Source organism: Labrus mixtus, chromosome 11 (assembly GCF_963584025.1).
Source record: "Labrus mixtus chromosome 11, fLabMix1.1, whole genome shotgun sequence".
In the NCBI taxonomy this organism is placed as follows: Eukaryota; Metazoa; Chordata; class Actinopteri; order Labriformes; family Labridae; genus Labrus; species Labrus mixtus.
Window position 1 is genome coordinate 26,257,504 of NC_083622.1, and position 14,771 is coordinate 26,272,274.

At 37.3% G+C, this 14,771-nt stretch overlaps 1 protein-coding gene and 1 long non-coding RNA gene across 2 annotated transcripts; both read left to right on the plus strand.

Annotated features, from left to right (window-relative positions):
* The first annotated feature begins 188 nt into the window (after positions 1 to 188).
* On the plus strand, positions 189 to 4,689 carry LOC132983129 (uncharacterized). The gene is made up of 6 exons (XM_061049370.1): positions 189 to 445; positions 1,016 to 1,125; positions 2,068 to 2,288; positions 3,308 to 3,455; positions 4,020 to 4,142; positions 4,238 to 4,689. The coding sequence occupies exons 2-6, from the start codon at positions 1,035 to 1,037 to the stop codon at positions 4,285 to 4,287; spliced, it is 633 nt and encodes a 210-aa protein (XP_060905353.1). The 5' UTR covers positions 189 to 445; positions 1,016 to 1,034; the 3' UTR covers positions 4,288 to 4,689.
* Positions 4,690 to 10,514: 5,825 nt separating this feature from the next.
* On the plus strand, positions 10,515 to 14,541 carry LOC132984321 (uncharacterized). Its single transcript, XR_009674912.1, has 5 exons — positions 10,515 to 10,660; positions 12,326 to 12,370; positions 12,786 to 13,575; positions 13,770 to 13,794; positions 13,971 to 14,541. It is a non-coding gene; the product is annotated as an uncharacterized LOC132984321 (long non-coding RNA).
* Positions 14,542 to 14,771: the final 230 nt, after the last annotated feature.

The following is a 14,771-nucleotide window of genomic DNA, read 5'->3' on the forward strand; positions in this document are numbered from 1 at the left end:
TAGCTTGTGTGTGCACCAGTGTGTGTGCACCAGTGTGTGTGACTGAGATTAAAGTAAATGAGGCTTCAGGAAGGCCGACTGATGTTACTCCCAGCAGCTACCATTGGCTTGGGCCCGTCCTGCTCAACCTGTTTGTTTTTGCATTTGCAGAAATCCATCCCATGCATCAAGAGAATGGCCACATTCCTTCAGAGGCCTTGTTGTTATTAATATCGTTCCTGGTTAGAGCGGGAGGATGGAGTGAGACAGACAGGCCGAGAGCGCTGGAGAGAGAGTCGCACTGTCAGGAGATAATATAGACTCTGATCTGTATCGGAATAATAGTTTAATGAGGCATCTAAGGAGCTGATTATTTTTTTTGTTTACTTTAAAAGGAGAATCATCACAATCTACAAATAAGGAAGCTTCCTGCTGACCTGCTGGGGATTTTCTAGTTCTTTTTGTGGTCAGTGTTTTTCACTTTAAGTTTCTCAGAGTTTCTTTATGATTCATGGTAGAATTTTCCATCAACTCCATATATCATATATCATATGAGAGATAATTTAGATTTAGGGATAAATAAGTCATATTGTGGATGACAGGATTACAGCACCGATTTGAAAAATAGTAAGAATTGATTAATTGATTTACTGCTCACACTGCATAGGCCAACCACTTGTAACTCTGATAGTGCAATGTTAATAAGATATATTCTACATATTTTAAATAGACTACAATGATTCTTTCTCACCGTCATCTTTACAAAAAAAAACCTGTTTGAAGTATCCAAAAATACTCTCAGCTCTTTTGTATGAGGCAGTGAATCATTGTATCTAAATTAAGGTGTGACATTATATTTAACTTGTTATCTGCCCTCAGGTATCCATCTTCTGCACCTCTCTTTCTTATTCAACAACATTCACTGACGATGATGTCTATGTAGAAAAAGTACATTTCATGATGCGATGTATTTTCTTTATTGTTGTATCAAAGTTTAAGTTACATCTTCTAAACAATTGCATTGATGTGCTAAAAGACACTGAGTGGAGAAAAAGATGGAGAAGAGGGGGAGAGTAGAGATGATGAAGGTGAATCGTCTGTGGTTGCTGCTGTTGGCTCTGCTCCAGATCTCCACACCCTCCTCCGGTAAATAACCACAGCAACTATTTAGCATAAAAGACGTATACGAGTGAAGCGTAGGTTTCCACACCTTACTGACATTATCATCAACACATTCTTAGAACAGCCAGAAATAACCTGAAAGAAGAAGTCAAAGCAGGAAGTTCCCAGTGTGCAGAGAGACATAGATCTTCGGTTTTGTTCGATTTTCAGTGAAAATTTAATCAACAAATGTTTGCATCAAGAATGTTCCAACCCTGCCATGGAAATCTTTCAGGGAAACCCAAGTTTCCCTTCATTAGCATATTCAAATTATAGGGAAGAGAGTGCGTTTGTGTTTGCACATGTGTTTCTGATAAACAACAAGGCCATCTGGAGCTTTTAAAGCTATTGTGAGGAGGTTTTTTTTTTTGCTGGTAACACAACAGGCTGAAATTCTTATTTATGCCATGAGGTGAACTACAAAAACAACACTCGACACTCAGAGAGAAAATTCATTATTTCTATAAAATTATTTTTATTTACATGCATCCTCTGATGCAGAGTAAGTGTCAAATAAAGGGAGTGACAGCATGCCTTTTATACATTTTTTCCTAGCTAGAGAATAAGTGTGAGTTGTGCATTAGACATTAAAAATAAAGCAGGTTGAGATTTATTTTACATAAAGCACAACCTACACATGTTAGGTCAAGAGGAAGGACAAGACAAGATCAGCAAAGACAAAAAAAAAATCTTCTCACTTTGTCCACAGGGGGCGCCAAAATCCACACAACCTGATAAATCCTCACAGGTGCTTTATTTGTTCTTAGAAAACTTAACTCACAAAGATCTGATAACATTGTTATATTGTGTGCAGTGTGTTTAACTGTTTCCCTTATCTTGTATGATCTCTGAGTATGTTCTGTGGTGTTTCTGTTGATTTTATCTGTTCATTTCTGTTTCATAATCAACACCTGACCACTGTTTCAGCTCTAAACACAACCAGTAGCCCCACCACCACTTCAGCACCGAACCCCGCCGGGCTGGAGTACCGCACACGTCCAGCTGACGTCAGAGTGGCTGTGGGAGAACCTGCAGTGTTTCACTGTGGAGTCCCTGTAACCTCTCCAAACCTCACCTTCACTCTCTACAGCAGACATGGCAACTACAGTCTCACCTGCCCTCAAGGCCACATGGAGGACATCCCCCAGGTAAGGTTGTGATAAACGCACCCATTCAAACACACACACACACACACACACACACACACACACACACACACACACACACACACACACACACACACACACACACACACACACAATTGGGGGAGTAAACATTTCCCAGAACAGCTAGTTCGTTTACTGCAAATTGTATAGGCCTATATTTCCCGGGATTTAACTTTTTTTTTTTCAAAGTCAGTGTAAGAATTCAAACATTAACAACATTTTTAACATTGTACTCAGTCTATGATCTCGATCTTGAAAGAGAACTGATTTAGATTGTAAAACAGCTCACACAGCAACTTCTCCTGATTGGATGTTAATTTAGAATGAAGAAGAATAAAACATCAATTATGGAAGGATAGCTGTTTTGTGGTGGGATGCATTACAGTCTGAGTCTCTAAAAGCATTTGAACGTAGAAAGTAAATCTTTAGAGGCATAAAAAGATATATAACACTATAGTATTTACCTTCTGACCATTTTTGTTGAATTTCTCAAAGAAGAACACATTAGTTCTCGTCTGTCTGGTGAACATAAGTGCTAAAATAATCATATCTGACATATCTGACTAAACATTTTACGAGGGCTCAGATTCTTCAAGCATATTTGAAATGTCCATATTGTGACAGACTCAGCCTTTCCTGCACAAGATTCAACAATCATACCCAACACAAGCAGAAGAAGAATTAGTGGAAGAAAGATGTGCATCAACTGGATGTCATACTAAATTCAAACACAATATGGGGTCAAATGCAACACACACGAGAAGAAGAATACAGCATTAGGTTGTGAGTTATGTTTGTTACCTGCAGTGCTACATGTGTGGTTTAAATGCCCTCTTGAAATCTTTTAATGTAGAAGTGTAAGTGTCAAGACTAAAAGAGTTTTTCACACCCATCTGCAACAGAGTGTTGTTTTAATCAGGTTTGGACGTATTAAAAGTGTAAAGACATATAAGTGAACACTGTAAACTTGAATCTTGTTGATTGTCACCGTCCTCTCTCAGGCTCTCTATGGCAGCTGTGAAGTGAAGGATGGGGAGTCTTTGGCTGTTTGGACCATCAAGGGAACTTCTTTCTCTGACAACGGCACACGAGTTGAATGTCAACAGTCAAACAATCCTGACAAACGTGTTGCTGTTCTACGTGTTTATGGTAAAGACTCGTTAATCGTTTTATATGTTTAAAGCCATGCTGAATCATTTTTATCATTTATCATTTCTATTCCTGTAATTCAGCCATTTTGACATTTTGGCATTAACTGAAAGAGCTATTGTTAAAGATCCTGTGAGGAACTTAAAGTTTGTGTCCCTTCAGGAGACCCCTGTATCGACAATGTGTCACTTATATGGACCCCTTTAGACAAAACAGCACCTTTCATTTCTTTACTGATTTTGAAATATAGTATCTTTTTCGCTAAATAAATCTTATTCTATGTTCTATTGACAAACATAGAGGAAGTGACAGAGCATCAAATTGTTGTTCTTTTCATCAAGCATGTCCATCACAACATAAATACAAACTGAAATCATGTAGTCCCCTTCAACTCTTATGTGTTTCCTTCTAAAATAGGTGGAATAGAGCAGCCATTCAGTCAGAGCGAGCTGTGTCATTCTTAGATATCTTGATGCAAAGATGAACTTTCTTATGCTGTTGTTGTTGTTTTTTTTGCTTTATCACAATCCTTCCCTCCATCCATCCCATTCTCATTACTCTTAGATAACGGCACAAACTATGCCATTCTCATTGGTTGTGTCATTGGGGGATTTTTCGGCATGCTGTTGGTGGTTGTTCTTGTGTACATCACGCTGCAACGATCTGAGACCTTCCAGGAGTGCTTCAGTAAGTACACTAATTAAATGTATTATAACAAATACAGTGTATGAAGTACCCAATGAAAAAAAGATAAGAAATGTCCCTCTCTTTTTTCTTTATAGGGGGGAATCAAGCAGAAGGTGATACGACAACAATTGTAACAAAGGAGTAAAAGGAGAGGAAAATGTTACTTTGTAAATCATACTTATAGTTGTGCTTCATTCACCAGAACAGTTTGTTTTGTTTTAAATCCTTTGACCAATTTTAGTGAAGTTTAATCTGGATTGATCCAAGGTCCGTCTGTCCAAGTCAGAACTTGTAGTTCACCTCCCTTTTTTCTTTTGCCATCATTATTTGAGCCAATAGAGTATATACTTTATAAAACATGTGCACAATTTGTGATTGTGCTCGCTAATGTTGCTCAAACTTTAAAGCTTGTGCAGAAATCAATAAGATTACTGTTTGTGTTTTTCAAAACAAAGTCTGTCTGAATTACTGGATTTTTTTTTCCTCTGGTCCAACTTCTAAAAATATCAATCCTTTGTCAGATGAGTTACTGACTGCTGCAGTCTGTGGTAACAGAGATGTTATGAAAGTGCTGAACTAGTGATCACAAAATGACCACATGCAGACAGAAAATGAGGAACAGAAGATAAGCTGCTCTAAGTCTACGTTACAAAGAGAAATATTCTCTTTGAAAGACCTGACTCTAAAAACAACTGTAAAACTAAAACTTATTTATCATGAGAATAATTTGCACTTTATATTCATTTAAATATCCTTAAAACAAAATGTTGTTTCTTTATTTAACAAGGTAGCAAAGTGAGTGTAATGTCACGATGCAGAGTTAAGTATTTGTAGATTTGCATTCAGAAGTTAATGGTCCTAATCCTTGCTTTCACAGTGCTTGTATTTGCATAAAGTCAAAGTACAGTGGACCTTAGCCATACAGATCTCAATCGTGAATTGATGCATGTGTTTGATGTTATGCTGCTACTATGTTAATTGTGCAATCTATTTTTATTTCCTTTTTGGCCTATAGACACAAACTTTCAAAACAGAGCTTGCTGCCTGTGTCATCTATAACTCAAATAAAGTTATAACTGTAAAAAAAAAACATATGACTGACTCTCACTTTTGTTCTGCCTGAAATCGATCCCTGATTGGATGAAACAAAGAAAAAGAGAAAGGTGCACCAAAAACAATCATCGATAAATAATGATGTCATTATGTGCATACATGCATTCACGCACACACAAATGCAAAGACTTGAGTTGTAATGCTCACACAAGCATACACTGATTCTCAAAGTTATCTGCCAGCCTTTTAAATACTGACTAGTTTTAATTAGATGATGTGACGAGGAGGTTTATGTCTTAAGATCTCTTCGGTAACTTTCTGCTTTCCTGTAATGTGAAAGAAAAGCTAGATGCTGAAAATTGACCGGTGAAAAATTAATTGGATGATTTTTGCTGCCCCCTTGTGGTGAACCCCTGACACAACAGCTTGTGTGAGGAACTAGATTTCCAAAGTGTTTAGCAGCTACTAAGTTGTCTTATTTCGAATAAATGGCACAATGTAGCAGAGGCAGAAGTTGTTGTAAAATGCAGATACCTCAATATGCATTTATAATCGAAGGAAACTACCTATTTACTCATTTACCATGGCTTTAAAGTCATCGGAATAGCTACACACACAAGTTAAATTTGAATCTGAAACCTGCTAATTTGTCCATGCTGCACTGTACTGAGCAACCTGTGGTCCCTTTAATACATTTGATTTAAAATATATATTATCAGACTACCCTTAACCAAATTCTTAAAACCAGATCATTCCAATCACTTCTGTGTAGAAATGCAAGGTTTAAAAAAATGAAAAGGAAGTGTCAAGAGGCCGGACACTGACATTTCATATTGTTGACCTGCATGGCTAAAATCTCAATTATATGAAACATGCTCTATTTGTATAAAAAGAGAGAAGTAGCTTGTAGCTTTTTAGATTCAGTGTGACTTCATCACATTAGCTTTATTAGCATTGGTACTAAAATGTTGAAATAAATATATTAATTTCCTGGAAATCCGACAAAACAAATAACCAACTGATAAATTATCATCTAAAAATGAACATACATGTTCTGAGGGTGTGAGCATTAATACATCTCCTGTGAAAAATATTAAAAGATATGTAATTCATAGTATTTTTATACTTTTGAAAATGAAAAATAAAATAAAACAATTCAATAAAAAAATGAACCACTAAACAATTACAACTTTTATTCTACTTCTTTGACTGCGGTCTGCATTCCCCAGACTGTGTGTGGTGACCTGATGAAGCAGCACGGAGGGCCAGAAGAAAGAAAGACACACACACACACACACACACACACACACACACACACACACACACACACACCACACACACACACACACACACACACACACACACACACACACCGACACACACACACACACACACACACACAAACACACACACACACACACACACACACACACACACACACACACACACACACACACACACAAACACACACACACACACACACACACACACACACACACCGACACCGACACACACACACACACAAACACACACACACACACACACACACACACGGCAATCAGCAGGAGGAAATTCTGCCTCATCTTTATTTGATACAACAGAGATTGTACGAAGCAATGTGTTGATTCAGCTGCTCCGCTACACCCCGCTTCGCTCCATGATAGCTTTCTGACATATTCTCTTTCCCAATTTCTTTGTTTCTGAAAGTGTTACAGACATAATCTGAGACTTTGATTGGCTACATTTGGTGTTTGCATGAAAAAATAAGGAATCGAGTTTTATTTACAGAATAATTCAGTCCGTCAGCTCTTGGCTCATTTGTCATCTCTTTCTCCAAATACACAAAGTTGTTGTCATGTGGGGACCCTACACTTAGAGTAAAGGATCCATTTTTTTAGTGTTCTCAGATAATTTCTTGAAAATCTTACGTAAGAATATTTTAAGAATCACTATCTTTTACCTGAAAGTTTCCATCAGGTCTGAATGAAGCTCTCTTATGTGCTGACTGACTGAATCTCACTCATTGCTACAGACACTAACAACCTGCTGTTAGACCTTCAGTCTGACTGTTTATGGACAAACAGCACAAATACCATCATAACAGAGACTGTGTGTGTGTGTGTGTGTGTGTGCGTGTGTGTGTGTGTGTGTGTGTGTGTGTGTGTGTGTGTGTGTGTGTTTGTGTGTGTGTGTGTGTGTGTGTGTGTGTGTGTGTGTGTGTGTGCGTGCGTGTGCGCGTGTGTGTGTGTGTGTGTGTGCGCGCGTGTGTGTGTCAGCTAACCTACATTGTTCAGTGTGTTCTTTAAGATGACCTTTAGTAGATAATGAATTACTTATGATGAATTCACTGATCACTATCTCATGACACTTTAGTTAAAGTATTACAATAGAAGTTAATTAGTCACAAGTTAATCATATGACTTTACAACTTTTGAACCATTACAAGTGACCTACAACTAACCCCTAGTTTTTTCCACGGCGAGGGGGGTCAATGCTGCAACGAGCATCAATTGTTTGTTCTTAACAGACAAAGCCATAGTCTACCTGCCACATTAAAAATAAGAAAAGCAAAGTTTGCTCTGGAGTGAAAACACAATTAACGATTACTCCTTACATCCACGAAGATATATGATATTATTTATAACACGTCCTGCTGAAAAATGTGCTATGTCACTACAGTAGGTATATCTGAGTGACGCACTTCACAAAGCTGCATTTAAACTAGAGAAAAAAATGTCATATTTAGCAAAAGATTATTTTGCATAATAAAAATAACGTTGAGAATATCTTGAGAATCCCTCAGCGCTGGGGGTGATGTATGGTGTGTTGTCAAGATATATAATATTTTAACTTTCACCTATAACAGATATATCCTTTCTCCTTCATACACTGGATGAAATACAACTCTCAGCATCCTCTCTCTGTGTTCTCTGGCGCCTGTAATTGTATCAGTGACGAGCTATTGACATGGAACAAAGTGACCTTTATTTAACCTCTTATTAACAAACTGACGCAGCAACAGCGCACAGACACGGTGAGGACAAAGAGCCCTTCACTTTCTCCATGTGTGTGTTATTGACTCTAAACAAGGAAACGCCATTTTAAGGGACCTATTCTATTATTTCAAAGTTGTGTGGAGACGAAGATTTGCTATCCATGGAAGTAAGTCAATTCACATGTGAGAAATGTGTTGGGGATAAGTGAGAGACTGTATGTTTTATCTCTTGTCTGTCTCTCTTATGTCATGACTATTTACCACTCTATCGGCTGTCAAATTAGTGTGTTATCAATTACACATACACACACATAGAACTACAGAGTCTGTGTCTCATCTCTCCTCATAGTATTATCATTAGTTAAGAGTCTGCTGCATGCCTCAGCTTTGTCAGTGTATGACAGGAAAATGTATAAATAGTTACCACTGTGTGCCACATGCAAAAGTCCTCACAAATTTCTGCACACATAGGTTATATGAATCATATAAGTCTTCACAAAGACCCTCTTACACACATTGTAGGGAATATGAATCAGTCAGTTCTTTTTCATGATGTTAAAAAAGTGTATTTATTGTGTAAGTCCGACTAAAACTGGACCTTTAAAATGCATGTAAGCACTTTAGTCCAACTGAAATCATATTAAGTCGAATTTCCAAAATGATGCCGTTGGGGCTCGATTTGCTTTTGCATACGCTTTAATCGGACTCAAACAGATATGGGCGTTCACATGTTCACATGCACATGTGTCATCTGCCTTCGTATTTCATACTTTCACCACTTGACATACAACCAGTTTGCCTCTTGCAAACTTAGAAAGGTCAACCTGATGAAGGTCTAATGGTAGTTTAAAGGAGGCATACCGCAACCTATCACAGCAGAGCGGACATACTTCTCTCAATAAATCAATTCTGCCTCACAGCTTTGATAATGGATCAAGAATAGTGGTCCATTTGAATGACCTAATCGAGCTATAACAATAGCAAGACTTAACTGTGCATGTGAACATACTGATTGATGTTGAATGATGTACCACACATTTATCATCTCGTTTCGTTTCATTTCATATCACTTCATATTGTGTCCTATTGTATCGATTGTATTGTGAAGTCAATAAATAACCACTAAAAGCCACCAACTTTCAAATGTGAAATGGTCCATCTCAAAGAACGGTTGTAAGATTGAGGCAGTTAAACTGTAGAGAAAAAGTAGACATAGCCACAATTAACTGATGCACTTTATTCAATTAGCCTTGAGTTACCATTGAATAGTCCCATTGCCATCTTGTTTTGGTGCCAGAATGACCATATAAGATTGGGGGTATATAACTATATAAAGATGTAGTTATTAAGTTCATGCCATAAGCTGACTAATAAGCTAGTGAGGTGCAGTGTTTCTCACGGAATAATATTTTATTCATGGTTGGTTGTTGCTGATTTAACTTTTTAATTTATTAGGCTTTTAAGAGAACTTAGCAGACTTGCTTCTTACTCCATAACTCATAAAGGAGAGGTATAGAGAGGGAAGAACACAAATCTGGTAATTTAAAACCAACTGGATCTCATTATGGCCTGCTGTCATCTCTAGTTGAGCCAGTAACATCCCTGACTCCCATGAAAGAAAAACAATACACAAGCTAATAGAGAGGTACAGTAAACACAAACAACTGCCAATTAGAGCTGAAAAATTAAAACTAGAATTGACTCAGTGAGTAAATTGGTGTAAAGCCTTTTTGGATACCGGTAATCTTTTAATACAATTAGGAAAATGGCATATTGTCTGCATTATGCAAAACCTCAAAGCTTAAATCTTAAACCTTGATATGCTTTAAACTGGTGAGTGAAAAAAAGATGTACCCACTACCATGAATAGAAAAAAAAAGTTTTACAAACAAAAATCAGATTTTTCTACCCAGTAGTAAACCTTATTACTGTATTAAAACATCGACCTCTATGGCAACTGGCTCACTTAGGAGCCAGCCTCAAGTGGCCAGTCTTGGAACTGCAGGTTTTGGTACATTGGCTTCATTTTTCAGCACCAGTTAATGCAGCTTGATGTGAATCAATCCTTGATGTTAACCCCCTCCCTCCTGACCATGGTTCATTAACAAATAGAACTGCCTGTCAACCATGAGACCAACACAGTTCAGTCTTATGCTCAGAGAGAGTAGCACTGTGGAGATACTTGACATGGCCTCAAAGATCAGGGAGACAAACGAAGTGTATCGTGTGTATATAAAAACGGCTTCTCCGTTCTTCACAGGCACACTCCCTCATGTTTATGGAACAACATGGTTTCCTATATAGGCTACAACATTCACATGCCCATTCTTAAGTTTATACCCCAAACAAAGAGGAGGAGCAGGACTTTCTTATTCAGGTGAAATATAAAAATGCTCACTTTTGACCAGGCATTGTCTTGGGACATTCACACACACACACACACTCCTCAACTCGTCAAACGTCTGCTCAGGTAAGCACAGGTGAGGTGGAGAGAAGCAGGATGGCAGTCTGGGTTAAGGGTCAAGGTCATCTTTCTTTTAAATCTTTTTGTATGTAAACTGGAGGTTTTAGTGAGGATAGAGCTGTCAACAGGAAGAGGCATGTTGAGGAATTTATAGTAAAAAATGATCTTTTGAATTACTCTGGGAAACTTCTAGGAACAGGCTTTGTAAATTTGCTGATAGGCTATAAATGATGTAGTGTGTGGTAAAAGTTTACTTGCTCCATACATGTCCCTTTACAAATGAGCATGAAACGAATTTGAGATTTTAAAAAAAATAAGAAAAGAAAAGCTAATGGAACAACAAAAATAGTTCCTCCATTTGTATCGTGAATGTGATGCTTCTTTTTTCTAATATATGACCTTTAAAAGGGCAGATTTCTTGTCCATGTGGATTTGACAAATGAAGCATTTTGCTATCTTTTAGTTTCACATTTCTTTGATATTGGGTATTTTCCATACTGGATAAGAATGTAGTTCTCTTTCTGCCTGTTTGACAGACAAATGACTATGTACAGTTTGACCTTGGTAAATGTCATGCTAACTGATAGCTGTGGAGATTGAGTCTGTTGTGACAGAGGACAAAGGCCACAAGGAGGAAGTGACACAGAGTCTCTGTATTATCTTGGTTTTCATTTGACGTCCATGTCTTGAAAATGTGGTGCAAAGTGTGAATCTTTGCAAGAAGTTATAAAGATAGATGCTTCACCTTTGATCTTCTGAACATGTGTTAAAACAGTATATGTGTGTGTTTTATACGGTCAAGTTCACTATGCAGCTGCTGTGCAAAACTTCAGAGACCGACGGGGAACATTTTTTTTGAAGGAATAGAAACTAGCATTAAGACAGAGAGAAACACAGTTAAAGACAGTGAGGGACTCAAAATTCAAACATGCTGTGAATCTCCCCTCCACAGAGGCCCAAGGGTGTCCAAGGTCACTTAGAGGTTACAATGATGACACTGAAAAGTCATTTTGCTTGTCACTTTGTCTCCTAAACTTGGTTGTTATTTTGGACATTTGCTAGGAAATATAATTTATGTTAAATAGAAACATAAGGAAAGTTCAGTCAGTGAAATGTATATGAATATAATGTTTTTGCTATTTTGCTTTTGTTATTTATGCTTTGTAAAAAAAATGATTTCAGGACTGACTGTTTTCTTTTGTCAGTGTGTTAAGTACATTACAATTGTAGAACAACACTAAAAAACGTTGATGTGACGATGTTAATATTTTGAAATTCATATCAAAAACATCTCATCTGAAGTAGAAATCCAGAGAAATACCCTTAGGCGATTCTGAAAAGCACATGACTCGATGTGAGTGGTGTTTGAAGGACAGTTTTCCGGTCACCTGCTGCGTTTTGCCCCAAGACAAAAATGATCAGCTGTTTACTCTCCAAACACCCAGAATGCATCCCTGCTGACGAGACGTTGACCTCTCACACAACAAGGACACTCCTCCCGGGGAGAGGGAGATGTGTGTATGTTGTGTAGTGTCTTCATGTGTGTATGTGTGAGAGAAAGAAGGGAAAGCGATGGGGGGAAATCAACACTGTCTTTGTGTTGTACTCTCACACAATTATGTTCTCAACTTTCTTTCTTTATCAGTTGTTTTTTCTCTCTCTGACTCTTAGTTGTGATGAAGATGGGACAACTCAATGTTTTGGCTGTTATGGCAGGTAAATAAAGTCAATTTCAGAAACGTTTGGCCATCAGTGTGCAACAAATATACAATTTTTACCAGGAAATTAGAAAATCTGTGAATATACAACATGTAAGATTTTCCCATACAAAAGTGGTTAGTTCCATAAACTCAAGTGACTTTATACAGTGTTGTAATGAACATAGAAGGGAGAACATTTTTAACCAGACATACAATTTTATTTATCAACTTAATATATCATTTGTCTGAATTTTTCAACACACAGAATCTAACTGATCCGAGAACTTTTTTAACACTGGAATCCTTTATTTTTTTTTGTCTAATTAAAATCTCACAAAGCGCCATTATTTCTATAAAGAGAGACGCACACTTTAACAGACTACAGCTCAACAAAATTAAAATTTGTTTTTTTTTTCTTTATTGTTTTGCAGTACTCTTCTCCCTTTTCATGGAAACTGAAGCAAGTAAGGCCAAAACTCAATTTTCCCCTAATTCTGTTCTGAATGGTTGGTCAAGAAACTGGTTTGGGAAGAATTTACATTAATTAGCTTCTTTTGTCCGAGTAACAATGACCTCTTCTCTAGAATTAAACTGTCTTTTGCATTGCTTGGCCTGCAAACCTCTGAATACCTTTGTAGGATGAAAATGTTTTTAGATGGCCTCCTGAGTAAAGAAATACTTTGTAATAAATGTTTAAAAGCACATAAAGGTATTTCAGGAAAATAATCCAATGTGCAGTAAGGGCTACATTATATATTTTACAGTCAGTATTTTCTCGGTGTAAAGGGTTAAAATCTTTATATCAGGAGGAAGTCCTTTACCCCTTACTTATTTGACCTCATCTTGTGTTTCCTTTGCAGATCCATTTATTTACAGTAAGTACAGACAATTATATCTCCTAATTCTTAAAATCAAATGCAGTGCATCATGTCACGTATTGTGTGTTTAAGCCAACATGTGTGTAACACAATCAGCCACAGCAAATGTGATTGTTCAAAAATAGTGTAGACAAACATATGCCTATAAACAACAGATTCAAATGTTTATGATAACTTTCATAAATAATTTTAGCATGTGTTTGAATTAAGTACTTTTTGTCTGCTTGTCAAATGCATCATCTAAACATCTGCCATTATCGCCTTACAGACTATGAAAGGCTACGAATCGGAGGCCTGGTCTGTTCCTGCCTGTTGTTTGGTGCAGGACTCCTAGCTATCCTTTGTAAGTCCTTAAACCACTCAGATAGAACATAGATAAATCAGTGGTGGAAAAAGCTATTAGCTGTAATTGAGTCAGGGTTGAAGTAAAATGCATTAGCTGATTACAATGAGTCTTGTTGTTCAGAATAATGATTTTAAAAATATCAAATAACAGTGTATTAATGTGTGTAAAACCATTTCACATTGTCTTCACAGACACGAGGTGCAACAGGAAGCAAAAGTAGGTTTTTCTCTCATAACACGGTTTAAATGTTTTGTATTTTGTCTATGTCTTAACCTTGACATGAGACTTTCTCCCCTCTTTGTTGCTCTCTTTTCCCTCTTGTCTCTTTGGCTTTTATTCCCCCACAAACCGCCTTGCTTACTCCCTCCGTGCCCTTTTCTCTCACCTTGTAGGAAAGCAGAAGATGACAACAGTGAAATCTGATCTGGTGCCTGTCAAACTGGTTTTGGGCCCAGAAGAAGCGTTGACATGCAAGGGGTGGAGAGAGAGTTGGTGGTTTGGTGGGGGGTTTGGAGGAGACACACCCTCTCAGGTGATTTAACCTGAGCGGTCCTGTGCAAAGAGTAACAGTTTTTTGTGTGTGTGTGAAAAGAAAAGCAGATAAAGAAAATCAAGCCCTCTTAAGTCTTCAAAATGTATTCCTGTTGGTCAGATCTGTACTGATATGCAAATGATGTTCATTTTTATTCATGTAGATGCTTATCCCTGTAAACACACAAGTACTGGTACACTATTTTACATATCCATATATTCTGCTTTGTGTAGTCATCACCATAATATTGCATAAAGCCAATGAAAGATGACATCCTTAGGAGCATGTGGTGTTAATTGCATAATAAACTGTAGTAAGATTATCCATGTGGTCAACCATTTCAATATTTACATTTCTACACCAACAATTTGTTAGAAACCTTAAGTGTGCACGTGTACAATTAAAATAAATGTCACTATGTCAAAACCAAACTGCAGCCTAATATTCACGTGTTTTATCATTTCTGTGAATAATGTTAATTAAATGGTAGTAGCCTACTCGATGACCTTTAATGACCTTCACTTGGGCCTATAACTGATAGTGGCAGGCTATTGGTCTAGTTCTAGTAGACTATCAGTGTGGCTGCAGTAAATATAATTAAACATTATTAAGCCAAGGAATGCTGGCCTATAGGCCTGTTGCTGTACTAAAATAACTATAG